Source organism: Uranotaenia lowii, chromosome 3 (genome assembly GCF_029784155.1).
Source record: "Uranotaenia lowii strain MFRU-FL chromosome 3, ASM2978415v1, whole genome shotgun sequence".
NCBI lineage: Eukaryota > Metazoa > Arthropoda > Insecta > Diptera > Culicidae > Uranotaenia > Uranotaenia lowii.
Genome location: NC_073693.1, coordinates 165283104 through 165301669, shown reverse-complemented (window position 1 = coordinate 165301669; position 18566 = coordinate 165283104). Strand labels below are relative to the sequence as shown.

The following is an 18566-nucleotide window of genomic DNA, read 5'->3' as shown; positions in this document are numbered from 1 at the left end:
AGCTTAGTGATAACCTTGGCATGGATGCACGGTACATCCAAAGCACGATTCATCAGCTTCAAAAAAGGAGAGACAATCAACGTAGATCACTTTGACGTCATGGGGCATAAAGACCACGAAGCCAAGGAATTGGACAATTCATTACCACAAATCAATAACGGCAGCCAAATCGAACTAGATCCTTTACGACCTCCCATTGTTCGCCTCACTGAACAATCGGTGGACGGAGACGGTCGTTTTTTGAAGGCAAGACTACGTGACTCAAAAATCATGAAAGTGCACTGAACCAAATCTGGAAATAAAATTCACTGGGTCATTTCATTAATTTTTAATGTTAATCGCTCAGATACAAAGTAATGATTTATTCAGTACAAGTTATTGGAAAATCCAATAAATTCTACAAGTGTATTTTGTTGATGGAAAACGTACTAAAAAGTATAGGAAAATCTAATGAATACCATGAGCCTAATAACACTAGTTTACAAAATTTAAAAAAAAATCGTGAACTTGATTGACTGACCAATATTTTTTATGTAAAATCGGGCGCTGAATCCGAAAATGAAATTCAAAAAAATCTCAGTAGAACCGTTTTTGAGTTATGCTCCAAATATGAAATTTTGGAAAAATAAAAAAAGTTCTTGTACTTCGATGCAAATATCTCGGACGGCATAACAGTAATTTGAAATCCCTCTTTTGCACATTTTTTTTTTTTTTTTTTTGTAGCGGCCCACCACACTCCCCCACACCAAAAGGCTCAATTGAGCCCCCTGGTAATGGACGCTACTGTTCTCAGCATGTCTGGCAGCAATGAATAATAAAAGTTAACGCGAGCAAATTTTAATCATGCTGAGAACACAAAATTGTTTAATGTCGTGCGAGGAAATGTATTATTTAACTAAATTGACAACAATATGAATCTCAATGGAAAATAATTTCCTTTGAAGAGATTCATTATACTATATTTACTATTACACTAATTATATTTACTAATTTTATCAAGTTATGTTCAATAATTTAATAAGATAAAAATACAAACTACAATTTTTTAAAGAATAATAATATTAGAAATTAACGCTACAAATATGCAAAAGGTAAGCAAAACAAAGACTGGTTGATGATCGACTGTTTTAATGGTTCAATTTTTCTTTCAAAAGCTGTATCACTTTGGTTTTGAACATGGAACGATTGGTTATGTTTTTAATATCAGTTGGTAAGGTGTTGTATTTAGTAGGTCCAATAAACGAAATTCTTTTTTGCCCTAATGATGTTGTGGATCGGCTTCGTTGCAAGAAATCTGACTGGCGAGTGTTATGAGTTCGCAACCCCGTAGTAAAATGGAGGTTTTGAATATTTTCAGTTGAGTGTAGATTATCATAGATATATATAACAGTTTGCAAATCACAGAGTTCAGATATTGGAAGAACGTTATGCGTTCTTAAAGAGTATAGCTGAAAGGTAGGGAATAACAAAGGGAGTTTTAAGATGTTTTTCAAGCATCTATTCTGGAGCGTTTGAAGTTTCTGTAAGTGAGACAAAGAAGCTCTTCCCCATATCATAACAAGGTAGTTCAAATGAGAGTGAATAAACGCAAAATAAAATTTAAAGAGAACATGTTGGGGAACAAAATTTCTCAGTTTCCAAAGAACACCGCAAAGAGGAGTAATTTTTTTTTCCAGGTGTTCAATTTGACGATTCCAAGAAAGAGTTTCATCTAAGTAAATTCCTAAGTATTTGAAACAACTAACTCTCTCAATCGTATTACCATTCATAGCTGGGTCATTAGTACGAGGCAGTTTTTTATGTGAAGAACGAAACAACATGTATTTGGTTTTTGTATAATTAAGTGAAAGTAGGTTTGAATTGAAATATTTTGAAAGCAGTTTTAGGTCGTCTTCAATGTGCTGAATTATAATATCAGGTGAAGTTTCTGAATAAAAAATTGCTGTATCATCGGCAAATAAACGTGCTGTGCCTTTAAGTTGAAGGTTACATAAATCATTTACATATAAGAGGAAAAGTAATGGCCCGATATTACTCCCTTGTGGTACACCGATATCAATATTTCTTAATTCGCTTCTTGTATTTTCAATAGCCACAAACTGCTTGCGATCTTCTAGGTAGCTACGAAGGATATTATTTGCTGTTCCTCTTATCCCGTATTTATGCAATTTGGAAGGTTCAATCGTGTTGCAGTCTTCGGGTGAAATATTTGTCTCAACTTAGGCTTTAAGAAAATCAACCATAAAAAACAATCGGCTGGTGATGGAAAAAGTTATTGATGAAAAACCAGTATTTTTCGTTCCTCCCTGGCAAAATACCTTAAAATTTTATCCACGTTTGAGACTCAAGCAACCCCTCCCTATGATCAGATCTTCCTGAAATTTGGCATGTGACCTTTTGGTAAGCTAATAAATAATTTTGACTTGGAGCGAGTGAGATTTGTCACGTTTCATTCTTCCTACACTATGATAAGTGTACTGCGTTTCGTTAAATTATTAAAAACTACAAAAAATACTGTTATGGTAAAGTAGCCATAGCTTCTTAAATTTTCAACCGATTTTGATAAATAACCACTTGAAATCATTGTTTTAAATTGACATTAAAGCGCAAAACAAAATCAGATTTTTTAAATGTTACCATCGAGTCTAAAACTTTCGCTGAAACAAAATTTTCTCTAAAAAAATGCGTTTTTTATAATTTTTTCTATCATAAAGTCACTAATATCAACAATACTGTTGATCATACGAAAAATCAGTGTTCAGATGATCGATAGAAAATTTATTCACCTTCAATATGCAAAAGAGGGATTTCAAATTACTGTTATGCCGTCCAAGATATTTTCATCGAAGTACAAGAACTTTTTTTATTTTTACAAAATTTCATATTTGGAGCATAACTCAAAAACGGTTCTACTGAGATTTTTTTGAATCTCATTTTCGGATTCAGCGCCCGATTTTACGTTAAAAATGATCTTCAGTTTACTAAGTTCAAAAATGCTGTAAACTAGTGTAATCGTTATCAAATTTATTGGAAAATCCATTAATTTTCACATGTTTATTTATAAATAGAATTTATATTTTGCATATCTAATAAATTTATTAACGATTCGAACCGACTCGATCGATTTGTCAGTTCTTTACTAGCAGGCTTACAAGTTTTTTGGAAAACATAAATTGGTGCCTCCATCATCAGCAACAGCTGGAGCGCCATATAACCTCAAGCGCTCGTGATGAATTTAAACCGTGTTTATTTGTCCTGCCCAACAATCGCATCGGGGCTGACAACAACGCAAGTAATGAAGGTAAGTAAAAAAACGGGTTTTTTTAGGCAAAAACATAATTTATCTCTACCCTCCGTTCAGCTCGACAAAGCAAAGAATTATTTTTGACACCTTCCTGCCGTACAAACTCCGGAGCCGTTCCAGCGCCAAACAAATTAAACACTTTGCCGGAACTACCAGCACCTCTTCTCAGCGGAACAGCAGCGGAGGTAAGTCTGGCGATAGAAAATAATCACTCGTCTAGTTCCGGATCCACGATTGCGGCTAGAGACACCAGCAAACCAACCGGAATCAGTGGATTAAATAAGGAAATATACTCTGAAAAAAGTGGATCCAAACACTCCCGGCATGCTGTTGGATCCGGACGCGTGGAAACCGCCCAAAGAAATTCTGTGGCTGAAACGGTTCAAACTGCAAGCAAGCGAAAAAGGTAAGTGAAAAAAAGTACTTCAGTATTTTGTTTAGCAAAAATTAGAATTTTTCTTTCCTCCTCCCCTAAACTAGCTCGACAAAGTACCAAGCAAATGAAAAAACTCCACCATACATCCTGACAAACATCGCAGCAGGTTTAGCGCCAAACGAGATGAACACTGAGCCGGAATCAGCATCACATCAACAGCAACAGCAGAATAACTTTGCCACAAGGAGTCAGTTGTTCTTCTCATGCGTGGAAGTGGCTCAGGCAGCGATCACAATGGAACAGTGTGGATATGATGGTGACTCCCTCGTTCCATTAGTGATGGATCCAGAAGCCGAGTCTAGTGCTGTTTTCTTCATGAAGTACCGAAGCGTGTGTGCTTGCGCCCTCAATGATTTTGGCTACTGCGACCCATTGCTGGATTTTCTGATCCAGACTGTTAAAAACTACGGCCCCCTGGAAGGGCTTACCCAAGAAATAAGCCAACTATGAGGAAACTCATTTTACGATTTTCTGGGACAAGCTCACGGACCCAATTGATGTGCTTCCTCCAGCGTATCACCCAATCAGTAAGTTAGCAATTAGCAATCACATATGTATACTTAATCAATCAAACTAAATTGATTTTTTTCATTAATTAGGCAGCCAGCTACAAACCTGTAGTGATATTCAAAGTTCATCGCTCCAGTAGATTACGGCTCAAACGGATGTTTTTGATGTATCCCAAGAATTTTACTACGGTACAGAACTCAACGCCAACTCAAGTTCAGATTCGACATCATTTGACAAAAAGATCAGGCTCCAGCATGGTACATGGCAAGCGTAAATGATAAGTGCAGGTGAGCCGTCTTTTATAATTTACTTTTAAATTAAATTTTTTTGAAGAAACCTCAAAATACCTTAAAAAAACGTGTGTTCAAATGATGATATGCGTCCAATTTAAGTTTATTGAAATCTTTGTGCTTTTCAAATTCAACGATTCGAGAAAAAAAGTATGTTGTTCAATTTGAGAATTCTTTGTCCAGTTTCCTGGACTGTTTGATTGATTGTTTTTTAACGAATTAGGTATACACGTTTGTTGAAATTCGAATGTTTGAATGAAAAGATCAAATATTTTATTGGTTAGGTATGTTATTTCATGACAGTAAATAACTCGTAACTCCTTGCTCAATAATCATAATCATATTCTCACGGGAGCTTTCATTACGTGGAATGAAACAAAATGTAAAAAACAGTTATATTACCAAAAAATACTAAAACTTACATAAAGTAGTCGCAATTTCTTTTCATTTAGAATATTTTTAGCCTGAAAATGTGAAATACAAATTTAAAAGTTATTTTGATAACTTTTGCAGCAGTTTTCTGTGATTTCTTGAAATGTGTCATACGACGTAATGGAAGCTCATGCGAGATATATTGGATTTCATTTTTTTTCGCACATAATCGGCACAAGATGTTCATACAAATGTTTGTTTTATTGAATGAATTATGACTGATCTATTTATTCTCAATTTGTTTTCAGATAACAATCGTAAGGTGCTGAAAATATGCGGACACGATAAGGAGCCACACCTCTCATACTTAAAAAGCTTGCTAATCATATACGCATAACATAAGAAAAAAGGTCGATTTATAGATTCACATAGATAGATAATAAATTATTATAAAGCTTCAACCTCAGATGTTTCATTTTTCATAACAAATCAATTTAAAATCGAAAAAAAGAGTTTAATACATTCATTTCATTGTCTAGAATCATCCTTTGTATCAAATTACGATTAAATTACTTTCACTGGAAATTCCAATAACATTTATCAGAACGCTAAACTATACGCGCAAAATTTTGCGCTCACTAATAAAAAGTATTGGATTTTCTAGTAGTGCAAAAATACTAGAATTCCCAATACTGTTTATAGCCCGATTTTGCTCAGTGTGGTGTAGCGTTATAATTAAGTATTTGTAGTTGTTTAATTTTGTACGTGTAATGATTGGGTTAATACGAGCCAAGATTCGATGTTTATAACTAAGAGTGTAACCTGTCAAACGAAAACACATGTGCACGTGAACAAAGAAAAAACAAAACAAAATTGCACAGCAAAACAATTCACCGTTTCTGTTGGTGTGGCGTAAGCCGTTGCATACCGAAGCCGTAACCTTTAAAGGACCGGGTAGGTCCGCATCGGCGGAAGGTGAGCGAACACAATTTGGTTAAAAGTAGATCGGATAAACATCCATTATCTTAACACCCAGGCAACGGTTTGCTGAACATCACGCTACAACATCCTGCCCCGAAGATGAACACGTCAAGCCAAACAGAGCCGAAAGATGCAGACTGTGCTGGTAGAACCGGTTTATCATTGCAAACGGCCCCAACAGGGTGAGTGATAAAATAGGAAAGGAAACTTTTGAGAAAAGAAGAAACAATGTTTGTTTTCTACAGGGCCGTTGTTGCAGAGCCGAGTGTCGTTGTTCGGGAGCTCAACGCACTATGGGGCCCAGCTCGTTTGGCCAAGCCGCAACAGAACCAGCCGGAAGCAGACAGCGGAGGTGCTCCAGGCAGTGGAGCGTGCCCGTGGAGCAGCGCAACCAGGCAGGGTTGCCAGAAAATCCGTGATATTAAGCTGTGATACACCTGTGCCGTCCGAGCTGTGATAGAATTGTTGTTATTGTTTGGATGTTATGGTAGGAAACGGGCCCGTGAGTAGTACTGTTAAGCTAGCGTAGGTTTTTAATGTGTCGTAATAGTAAAAATGTAAAATCGCTACAAGATTTGGGTTTTGAGTGTTTGTGTTTTGGGTAATAGTTAGCCGTGCAGCACACACTGAGAGTCAGTGGTGCTCAACTTGTTTCAGTGGTCCGTATGTATCTTGCATTCCTAAAAGACTAGTCAGCAACTGTCTGTATTGAAGGAATGACGTCGGAGGACCTACATCCTAAACGCCTGTAGCGCATCTTTACAGAAAGACTCCGGGAGTTCGGGATGGGCACGGCAGACGCTGTTGCTGATCTACAATCCTATAAGCGATTTTTGGCTAGCGAGCGGATCGACTACAACAACTTCGCGAAAGCACCAATAAGTTCCATACTCTCCCTTAAAATTTTCGCCAGTAAGGACGCCTTCTACGGAAGTAGAATTAGATACGAATACTTTCGAAGCAAATGCACATTCAAAAACTTCTTCCGAAAGACAGAGTGCGACTGAAACTTTGATTCATTGTCAAAACTTCAATCGCATGAAAAGCCCAGCCAAAAAGAAGGATATTTATAAAAATGTACTAAGCTCGTCCTTCTCAGCCATTTTAGCAATTTAGACTAATTGGGATGCGTCCTTTCGGCCTAACAGCAATCGGCTGGATAACCGTCGGCCGAATAACCCATTCGGCCTAGTGGCCTGTTCGGCCAGATAGCCCATTCGGCCTAACGTCAATTGGCTGGATGACCCTCGGCCGAATGGCCTTCGACCTCATGACTTTCGGCCGAATGACCCAGCCTCATTTCAATCAACGCCACGCTAACTTCATCGAGGACTCTGAAAATGAAAGCATATTACTCCAAGTCGTTGGGGACAAAGAAACTTTGCAGTTCATTTTTGACAAAATTGCTGAGTTGGGATTGAATCAAACTAATCACATAAAAAACCAGCAAAATTGCTATTTGGACCTTTTACTAACAAACATTTATGAAGATTTTTGCGTAATTGGAGCGCAAAACCCTTTATGGAAAAACGATGCTTTTCATACGGCGATTGAATATTCCATATTTATACATGAACTCCAATGACTGCGAATATGAAGAAGTCTTTGAATACCAATTTGCAAATTATGAAAACATTAAGAATAGATTAAACAGTGTCAATTGGCAAGAAAGTTTTAGGAATGAAGGAAATGTCGAAACTGCTGCTGACGTCTATTACAAATTTTATTTGGAATTATCTCACAAGAAACACTATTGAAGAAAAGAAGACGTCACCGAAACTCTAAATACCCGGTCTGGTTCAACAGACAAATCATGAATTTAAAGAATCGGAAACAAAAAGCACATAAATTTTACAAAAGGCTCAATACTAATGAAAACGTATTTGAACATATGCGATCAACTGAACTTGGCCATTAGCAATGCACTTGAAGAATACAATGCAAAAACTGAACTTGAAATAAAGACTTGTCCAAAGAATATTGTCAACTATGTGAAAACAAAGCTGTAAACTGGGAATTTTTCTTCAAAATGCATCTTGACGAATATGTCTGTGATAACTCGGAGCAAATTTGCAATCTTTTTGCAAATTTCTTTCGAGAAATTCACACGACATTTAATTTCGCAGAATTCTCAAGGGACATTAGCATGATTCAAGTTCATGTGCAGGATATTCTGCAATGACTAAAAAATCTAGACGCTTCGAAAGGTCCAGGGCCAGACGGAATTCCTCCTATATCCATGAAAAGTTTGGCAATGGAACTGATAGCTACATTGTTTTGGCTTTTCAATTTGTCATTGGAATCAGGAAATTTTCCTCAAATTTGGAAAAGTCCATTTTTAGTGCCTATATTCAAATCTGGTTTAAAGTCTGACATTCGACATTAGCGCGGAATAGCCTTGTCTCTTGCATTCCCAAGCTTTTTGAAGCAATTATAAACAAAAAATTATTTTCCCAAATTAAGAACCGAATAACTGACAGGAAACATGGCTTTTTTTTAAAGGCCGTTCAACCTCAAATAATTTAATTGAATTTATAGCCTTCTCATTGAATGCAATAGATGATGGCAAACATGTGGAAGCTCTTTATACAGACTTTAGTAAGGCATTTGATCGCATAGACATACCAATGCTTCTTTTCAATTTACAAAAAATTGGATTAAAATCTAAACTCCTGAAATGGCTTGAATCATACCTAACGAACCACCAGCAAATAATTAATTTCAATGGAAAGAAATCACTCCCTATTAAGGTCACTTCAGGAGTTCCGCAAGGATCTCATTTAGAATCCCTACTTTTCATACTTTATGTAAACGACATTTCCTTTATTCTCAAAAATCTCAAAATGCTTATTTATGCCGACGACATGAAGCTTTATTTGAAAATAAAAAATGAAGAAGACATCAGCATATTTCAGAATAAAATTCAGATTTTCTACCTGTGGTGCAAAAAAAAAGCCTTCTGAAGCTCAATGTGAAAAAAATTCAATTTAATATCATTTAGCAGAAAAAGATCAACACCAAACATCACAATTACATTGGGAGATCAAAATGTAGAACGAGTCAGGGATTTAGGAATTATCTTAGACTCTAAACTTACTTTCACAGACCATTACATTTCTATCATCCATAGGGCAAATAACTCTGCGACGTAGTTCCACCTCCCCGTGGTGCAGAGTGGAAACGTGTCTGCAAGTCCGGCGTATTGCAGATGTACGGCCAAGAGAACTACACCAAACCCACTAGAGGCTGTCGACGGGTCTGCCAAACCCGCGCGGAAGAAGTGGTGCACCCGGGTACTTAAGGTACCAGTACTTGGGTGTGTGCGTGGAGGTCCAACACGCTTTCGGGGGGCCATGGCCCTGATATGCAGACGTGACCGGAGGGAGAGCGATCGCCAACTCGTTTTGCGCTTCGGTGGGTATAGACCCGATTCGCAAAATGAGTAGATGCGCAAAGTGGTGGCCAATGGTGGGCCGATCACTTAGGGACGTGTTTACACGTCAGTGTCCGAGAGGCACATTCTGGAATTGATGCGCCTGAACCGCGAGTGTGACCTGATGAGGGCGTTCTATAGCTCGATCTGCGCTTCGGGTGGTCAAGCGCCCGACTTGAAGATCGGGTAGTTGCGCTGAGTGGTGACTTAAGTCAACACTACTTGTGAGTTCGGAGGAGTCTGAGTCCTACATGTGGCTTAGGGGGCTTACCCCTCCTACCCGCGTGTTTGAACAGAGAAAGTGTCGTCGATAACTCGCTTTGTGTTTCTGGATCTTGGACTGGATTCACAAAGTTAGTAGTTGCGCTGTGTGGGGACCTCATTCACACGATGAGATGTCGGGTCCTAACTCGTCAGAGGAGGGATTGCGCGACGAGTTTTGTTAGAATGAGGTATGCTGATCGAGGATTCGGAAACGAGTATTGCCTTGGAGCGCATTAGCGCGAATTGACCTCCCACTATTGAAGCAAAGTGTGTCAAACAGTTCGAGGTGGGAACAAAGGTCAGTGGCCCCAGGTGGACTTTATGGCGTAGGGGGTACAGTGTTCCTTAGCACTGTATCATGAGTCGTCCAATTGCACCCATGGACCCAGAGTAGCAAACTGGGGGGACGCGGTGGCTCGCCGTGCCTTGGAATGCAATCCGTAAATTGGATTTACCACCTGGGTTAACAACTAATAAAAAAAAGGGCAAATAACATGCTGGGCTTCATTAAGCGCTTGTGCTTTAATTTTCAAGACCCATACACAATAAAAACACTATATATTGCCTAAGTAAGGTCTCTACTGGAATATTGCAGCGTTGTTTGGTCCCCATATTCAATTTCACACGAAGAAAGAATAGAATCAGTACAAAAGCAATTCGTAAATTAGGTTAGACATCATTTACACTTCCATCATGAAAAACGCACTGCATGCTCATTAACAAATTGACACTAAAAGATCGCCGCGAATATGCAATGGTTTCATTTATAAACGATATCGTTTCGCAGCATATTGACTCAAAAGAAATTCTATCAAAATTAAACTTTTACGCACCTTTTCGGCAACTCCGAAATCGAAATTTATTTTTCATTTATCACCAATAAATCGCACGATGGCCTCTTACAATGAACACTGCGAAACCGTTGAGTTTACAATGTCTCGGCATAAACTGAAACAATATTTTAATCGAAGAAATCTAAACTCGTAAGCAAAGTTGTAAAGCAGACACTGCTAAAAACCTATTCTTAAGGAAATGTACACGTATGAAACTAGTCTACGTCACGGTTGACAAAATAAATGAATTAATAAATAGATGCAATCCAAAAGGCTAAAAGCTCTTGTGCTCTCTCCATTGATCAAACGCTTTACGTTTGTTAAATTCTTTATTTTTGCTTGAATGAATTACTCTCGGCTGGAATGTACTCAAATTGAACGGACTCCCTGCCACCAAATAACGTTACGAATTAAATTGCATAGATCACTGGAATTTTACAATGCGCGGGAACTATTAAGCTTATCTTCGTGTATCTCCCTAATTGTTTGTTTTTATTATCTCCCTAAATGTGTTACCTACTAACCTTTGATAGAAGGATGTAAAATGCCAGTCCAAATGCAATTATCAGGATGGAAAACACTGTCAGCACTTTGATAAGCGTCTGCAGGATTTCCAAAAACATTACCACGTAGATGCCAATCTGGAAATATTGAAAAAAAAACAAGTTTAGTTTTATAAGACTAACATGCAAAATGTATAGAGCTCGAATAATTTCTGCACATTTAATCATAGTGCCAATCTAAGTGAACCAAATAAATATAATATAATAAACTTGAATTGTGTTTCTTTTTAGGTGTTTAGCAAATTTCTTCAATGTTCATATCGCCAAATTCTAGCCCACTGTTCTTGAATGAATGCTACCTACCTGGTCGAACCGTTGCAGGAACAGTAGCAAATTGAACCACGACAGAAACACCGCTACGGAAGCTGCGGAAAAGTTCAAATTATCGCGCCAACCATCGTTGAACATCGGACAAACCATGATGAAGGATGCCATGTAGAGAATCCACGAGATGAGATTGATCGGTTCGATAAAATAGTGCCACTTTTGCTGATAGGCCTGCAAGATTTCCCGCAGTGCATTGGCGAAAATGTAGATGATGATGGCCGTGCCCGAAACCAGCGTCATTGTGTTGATGTCCATCTGATCCCGAATGAAAGGTGCCGAACAGTTCCGTTTGGAGGGGCCATAGTTCAGGGCCAGCGATGGGCGAGATGTCAATGCCGCCGGCAACGGAAGGTCATGGTCTGGATGAGTTTCGTTGAAAAGCTCCTGTGCCGGTGAGATGAATGTAATATTAGGTCACGTGTTATGGGAAGACGCTTTGTGTGGCGGGCGACCGCTCGTTGATAATGCAACTTGGTGATGATAAAGTTGCATTCGCCAACGATGTTCCTACTTACGTTGTGGAAAGTTCTCGGCGAGATACCGTCACGCATGAGCTGGGACGTGAAAAGTGTGACGAAAAACAGGAACACGCTATAGAAGAGTAAATTTGCTAGATGGAAATACTTCCCGTACGAGTTCCACTTCATCTGTAAGTATTTTTGGCTGAGCGGATGAGCCAAAAGCTCGACTCGTCCATGTGAAACCATAGCCTAATGATAACGATTGGGAAGATTGAGGTTGAAATTGATGTTAGTAAACCGGAATCATTAATGTTAGCCAAATAATAGAAAAATATTTATAATTTTAATTTGTGCACTTTAACATTTACAGAAATTTCATGCGAACATGTGCATTTGATTAGTTGAATTTTAAATCATGATGAAACAAATTCGCATGCTTTTACATCGAATCTTAAGGTCCATCAGAAAATTAACGTAAATAAAGCAATGTAGCGTTAAAGTTACGATTCCGATGTTTTCAAACCTTGTCAAAATTGTACATACACTGTACATTAGGGAGGCTGCAAATAGGTCATGACGAATTTCGTAAACCGACCATATACATTTTTTAGATTGGCCCGAAAAACAGACATGTGCAAAACTTCACCTAATCGGGCTTGATTTAGGGGGCCTCAAAGCGCTCAAAGTTTCGGTTTTTTTAACGAACACACAAATATAAGATCTCAGTGAAACTTCATGTTTCTTTAACCCAAATCCGCTCTTGAGTGTCAATATGACACTTTTGGAAGTTTGGAGACTTGTAACTTTCTTCGGGAGCATGGTGTCGACCGGCTGCCCGTTTTTTGTGCCGAGAGTTTTCGAGGTTAATTGTCCTGTCTCATCTATACATACTCAGCAAGTGTAACTGGAATCGAAAACACAAAAGGGCAAAACTCGATAATATCTGAAATTTAGTGAAAAAAATTAAAGTTATAGATAGCTAACGAACAATAAGTGAATATAATGCACATTTCTTGATTTTCTTGAACAAAAAGTGAACCAGTTTTAAATAGGGTTTGATTAGATGTTCCGAAATTTCAAACGCGTTTTTCTCTTTTCGAGCTAACTGCTAGTTTCGCCCTAATGAAATGTTACGATAGAAATAAATTTTCTCAAATACCTATGTCAAAGTTCTATTACATTCTTCTCAGGAAGAAAGGTAAAAGAAAAAAAAATGCTATGAAAAAACAATTTTTTTAATCTGTAACGTTGAAGATTGATTAAAATGGTTCGCCGTCTTCGGAACAAGCCAAGATCGAAACCTCAAAAACCTATCCCAAGTTCAAAATTTTGCTACACTTTTTCAAAATTTTCTCATTTGTTCATAAAAATTCAGGTCTGAATATTAAATTTTAAATTAAATTTAACCCATTTCAGAGGTTCTGATTCAATAGTTCCCATTTCCCATACCTAAAATTGTATTTCTATTTTCGTATTTCGGATTAAATATGTATCCAGTTAGGATTCTTAATTTTCAGTTGGAATAATCAAAAGAAATAAAAAAAAAAAGGTGCTTTGAAATCCTGGCTCAAATTTTGTTTTGCATTTCATTTCAAATTTGAATCATGTTTTTCAATATCATATGCATTTTCAATATTTTCATAATAATTTTTCGAATATGAAAAAAAGAGAAATTTTATTTTATATTCAAATTCGAAGTTCTGAAACTTAATTCTTACACAAAATTTGAACATTTAAAGCTTCAAAAGGGCAATCCAAAATTGAAAACTTTGATTCAAATTCAGATATTTAAAATAAATAAGTTAAAGATTCAAGAATGATTGCTCTAAAACCATGTCTCATAAAATTCTGATCTGGTATTAAGATTCAGAAAACTTATTTTATTATATTGCACATTTCAGAAATCGTATAGAAATTCAGATACAGATTCAAAGCTTTATTTTTCAAATCAGGTTCAGAATTCAGATTCAAAATGCAATTTCAAAATGTAGAACAAAGATTTAGCTTGTAAATAAATTTAACAATAAACATTAATTGTTGAGGAAATTTTTGATCAAAACAAGTTCGTACAAACAATTCAGATGAAAGACTGTAACGATGGCTAGCTGGCACGTGGATGACTTTGCGCCAGGGCGGCCACCAGTGTAGCTCGGTGGCGGCCAGAGGGTCTTATGCTCGGTCCCCGAGGTTCTCGGACTTTCCTTGGCGTGGAAGCACCGAATGCCAAGGCACTCGGTCACAGCTAACAGAACCGGATTTATCGGACCGCCTCCTAACAACCACTGGCAGTGTACAGGACCGGATGCGCGGACTTGCCGGGAAGCCAATAATCTTCCCAATAGCGAAGGCACTGTCAAGAGCTCAGGGCACTTCCGGAACGCAGACTCAGATTGACGGTCAGTCTGGAGAACCTTCTGAGCATGTGGGTTAACTTTTCCACGGAGCTGGGTGCACGTTTGTTTATTGTTAATTGTTTATTGTTTAAAACATCAACGGATCACATGTTGATCCTAATGACTACATTATAACTAACAAATTAAAATTAATGTCAACATAAAACTACACAATACTAGATACACTCAAAATTTTTCTTCGGAAAACGTTCCTTGAGACGTCGAAGTCGAAATGATTGGAAAACCGATTAAAAGTTTTAAGAATGCCGATGAAAGCGCTGTTGGCCCCGTAATTGTTTAGGCGAAAAGGTACGTAGAGCTGCAGGTTCTGGTTTCGTAATCCTCGTGGTCGTACGCTGAGAGGTATGGCCTCCAACAGTTCGGGGCAGTCGATTCTAGATGTGAGAAGCTCCGCTACAACTAGAGCACGTGTAGCATTTCGGCGTACTTGAAGCGTATCTAAGCCTATGAGACGGCAGCGGTTTTCATAGCTTGGTAAACGAAACGGATCTTGCCAGTTTAGGTGTCGTAGAGCGTACCGCAAGAAACGCCGCTGAATAGCCTCGATTCTTTCAGCTCCATTCTGGTAGAAAGGGCACCAAACAGCTGAAGCGTACTCGAGAATAGAACGAACTAAGCAACAATAAAGACTTTTCAGGCAATATACGTCTTTGAAATCTTTGGCCATACGAATCAAGAATCCAAGGCTTCGAGAAGCTTTATCGACAACATAGTTCGTATGAGTCTTGAACTCCAGCCGTCGGTCGAGAATAACGCCCAGATCGTTGATATGGTCCACGCGGATGATGGTTTGGTCTCCGAGTATGTACTCTGCATGAAGAGGATGTCGCTTACGGGTAAACGATATTACCGAGCATTTACTGCGGTTCAAGGGTAAGCAATGGATATCGCACCAGTGAGCAAAAGCGGTGAATTGCTGTTGCAGGAAATTGATGTCGTCTTGGCCGTTTATGGTGTGAAAAAGTTTCAGGTCATCGGCATATGCGAGCTTTGTGACACCGAGGAGCGAGAGTACATCATTAAAATAAATCACGAAAATGATCGGTCCCAAATGACTTCCTTGAGGCACTCCTGAAGAGGCAACGAACTGCCTAGAAAAGAGTTCACCAGTACGAACGGATAACTTTCGTCCCATTAAGTAACTCCGGAACCAATCCAGTAGGGAACCACAGAAGCCTAAACGTTCGAGCCAGGGCTTGAGGCGATCCCTTTTTTCACCAGCAGTCAACACACTGGCTCAGTCAATTGCATGCATTCCACTTTGTGCGGTCCTTCGCAAGCCATTCGTTTCCAACCCAACTGGGAGAATTCGTGACGCATTCGTTCTTCCATTTCTCTAAGAAATCCTCTCTCGTTCAAATCGTCCTGCTTTGCTCAAACTCCCATTCATGCTTCGACCGTCCACGGTCATTTTGCAGTCAAACGACTGCGAAAAAAACATTCACCTCGGCAGTCAAACCGCAGTCACTGAGTAGGTAGAAGTGAATATGCTTATTCGGAGCGAGTTCTATAGTGGAGAAGCAGTTCTGTTCGGACTGCGAGTGACTTCTACATTTTATGATTAAAATGTAAAAAATTGTCATTTTAATTTTAAGTTTTTTTCTTACTTTTTATAGGGGAGAGTGGGGTAACGTGGGCCATGTGTTAATATTTCAGGTGTGTGTGTGTGTGTGTTGTGATAAAAATTTAAATTCAACTGTCATTGTCGTTGCTTTGCGTACGCATATTTTTCTATATGTTGTTTTTGATTTAAATACGCATCATATGCATCATGCTTATTTTATTTTTATGATCTTAGTTTTGTCATTTTTTTCACGTGAAATGTTGCCAAAACGTTCGCGTGCTAGGTTTTTAAGTTTTTTCGATCATACGCAACTCTCTTTTTTATTTTATAATCTGAAATTGCTTTAAAATAACTAAATGAATTATGGAACGCACAGGTTTGGGTCACCTGATAAACTTTGTATGTTATTTGGACAATTAGGATTTAGTGGCCCACAATTCCCCATCGTTTTTCAAAATCCAAAAAATACTGCTCTTTTAAAATCAGTCAGAACTTGCTGAAAACAACCTTTTAAAAAATAAAAAATAAATGATACCTTGACAATGTAGAAAACCATACCATTTTTTATTTTCATTTTATCTTTTATAATAAAAAAAAAAGTTATAGAACAAAGAAAAAAGTGACCCATGATTCCCCACTCCCCCATATTTAAAAGGTTTCATTATTTTTCAGTGTAAAATTTTCTATTCTTTAAAAATCAGTTCTCTATAACGCGTCCGAAGACATGAGTTTGGTGCAATGCATTATGTAAATCACAGTGAATTATTTTTGGATCTATATTTAATGTAATTGCTGTTTTGAGTCTTTGGCAATGGTTATTAGACCGCTGCAAGCTTTGTATAAAAATTTCCAATTTTTAAACTTTTACACCTCCCATAACCTTTTTTGGTTGTTTTTGCTATCAGAAATAGCAATAAATGTTTTGGAAGCGATCCATCCTGTCCTGAATAAGTGCAACGGGTTTTAATTAAGTATGGAAATATGGAAACAAAAAATTTCATTAAAAAATCTTCAGAGATGTACTGAAAGTTTCTAAAATATAACTTTGGATGAAAAATATTCCTTGATTCTTGTAGTACAATTCATGTGAACAAAGCATAAACGTAACTTGTACCCCAGTAAAGATATTCAATGTTATACAACTTTTTGACTGCTTAATTGAAAGCTGTGTAGGATGAGAATAAAAATTCTCAAAAAATTGCTTTGCAATAGCCAGAATTTTTATTGATTTTTATAACCTTTGCAAAAACATTTTATGAAATTATGAAAAGCTCTAGCAAGTCTGCCCTTTTTAAATACTTTTCAATGGATTCAGTTTTTTTTTATTTTGAAATGTTTATAACTTTTTTCATGAAACGCTTAGCTGCTTGTCATGTTAGCAAAAAATGAAGCTTAAGAATAGTCAAACCAAAAACCAAAGACCGACTTTATTTCAAGCTTATTTGAATTTTCTGGACGATTTTATGTGCAATTTTTTTTTCTTACATACGAATTTCCATACAAAATTGAAACGCGTTGCGCTTACTCAGGAATCAACCAAATTATCTCAAATTTTGCACTGATGCTTGGTGGCCAAAAAGGCATAGTGGTTATATTTTAACTTCACTTCCAGAAATGCATAATAAAGACATAAAGCTTTAAAAGTTTTGAATGTACGATTACTAAGAAATGAGCTATCAGCATCTCATTTCTAAAAGAACTAAGCTTTAGTTTATGCAAAGAATGATCATGTTTAAAATTAACAAATCGCTTGTGCTAGAGTGGCTTTAATTACTTCAGCATTTTTTCCAAATGTGATGCAAACTTTCCACCCAACCCAACCAACACATTCCATACGCTCTACCTTGTTGGTTGGTAGGGGCTAGCGGCACGAGCCACGACCGGAGAAAAAAAATGAGAGCGAAAAATGTCCTATACCTTGGCAGAATCGCAGTCCCGCTTCCATTCGTTCAAACTCTCTGTTTGTAACCTTCGGTATGAATGAGGAGCGGTGGAATGAAGGACTGAAAAAATTATCTCTCGTAAAGCTGCGGCAGCGGATACCATACAAGCAGTCAAGAAACGGCAGAATGACTGCGGCCGTTTCGCATTCAACTGAATGCTTATGACTGTGGAAGTCAATCGGCGCACATTCGTTCGTTCACGCAGTCACAGTCAGAATGCGATCCCTTACCAAGCCCTGGTTCGAGCTTTGCGATTGCAATATCGTGGTTCACCTTATCGAACGCAGCAGAGAGATCTGTGTAAATGGCGTCTGTTTGAGTTTTCTTGGCAAAGCTGTCCTGCACGAACGATTGAAAACTCAGTAGGTTTGTAGTCGTGGATCGTTTAGGCATGAACCCGTGCTGATCGTTGGAGAAGTGATGCTTGCAAAATGAGAAAATTGGATCCAAAACAACCAGTTCAAGAAGTTTGGCGGTCGCGCATAAAGCGGAGATTCCGCGGTAGTTGCTCACATCTCTCTTATCTCCCTTTTTGTGGACAGGAAACATGTGAGCTTCTTTCCACAATGAGGGAATGATTCCGCAGTCCAGCGATGATTGAAAGATGTGCCTTATAGGTGTCAGCAGAGATGGCATAAAACGCTTCAAAAAAGTAGCTGGTATACTGTCCGGGCCCGTAGAAGATGAATTTTTTAGCTTAGCTGTCGCTTTTAGGATGGCTGCATCGTCGACCAGAAAACCATTCAAAGATTACCCTAGGGGTGATATATTTCCGACGGCCCTGATATATTGGGTGATATATTTGCCTTTACTTCCCAGTTGTTACGGAGAGTTCGTAACAAGGAACAAATAAAATAAAAGTAGAATTTGA

The 18566-nt window shown here is 38.0% G+C and overlaps 1 protein-coding gene across 1 annotated transcript in view; it reads right to left on the bottom strand.

Moving 5' to 3' along the window:
• The window catches only part of LOC129758062 (transient receptor potential cation channel subfamily A member 1), a 118800-nt gene that overhangs the window by 2668 nt on the left and 97566 nt on the right, over positions 1-18566 (bottom strand). Inside the window, 3 exon segments of the mRNA XM_055755489.1 lie at positions 10948-11064; positions 11290-11697; positions 11829-12023. Of these exon segments, the coding sequence (XP_055611464.1) occupies positions 10948-11064; positions 11290-11697; positions 11829-12023 (720 nt within the window).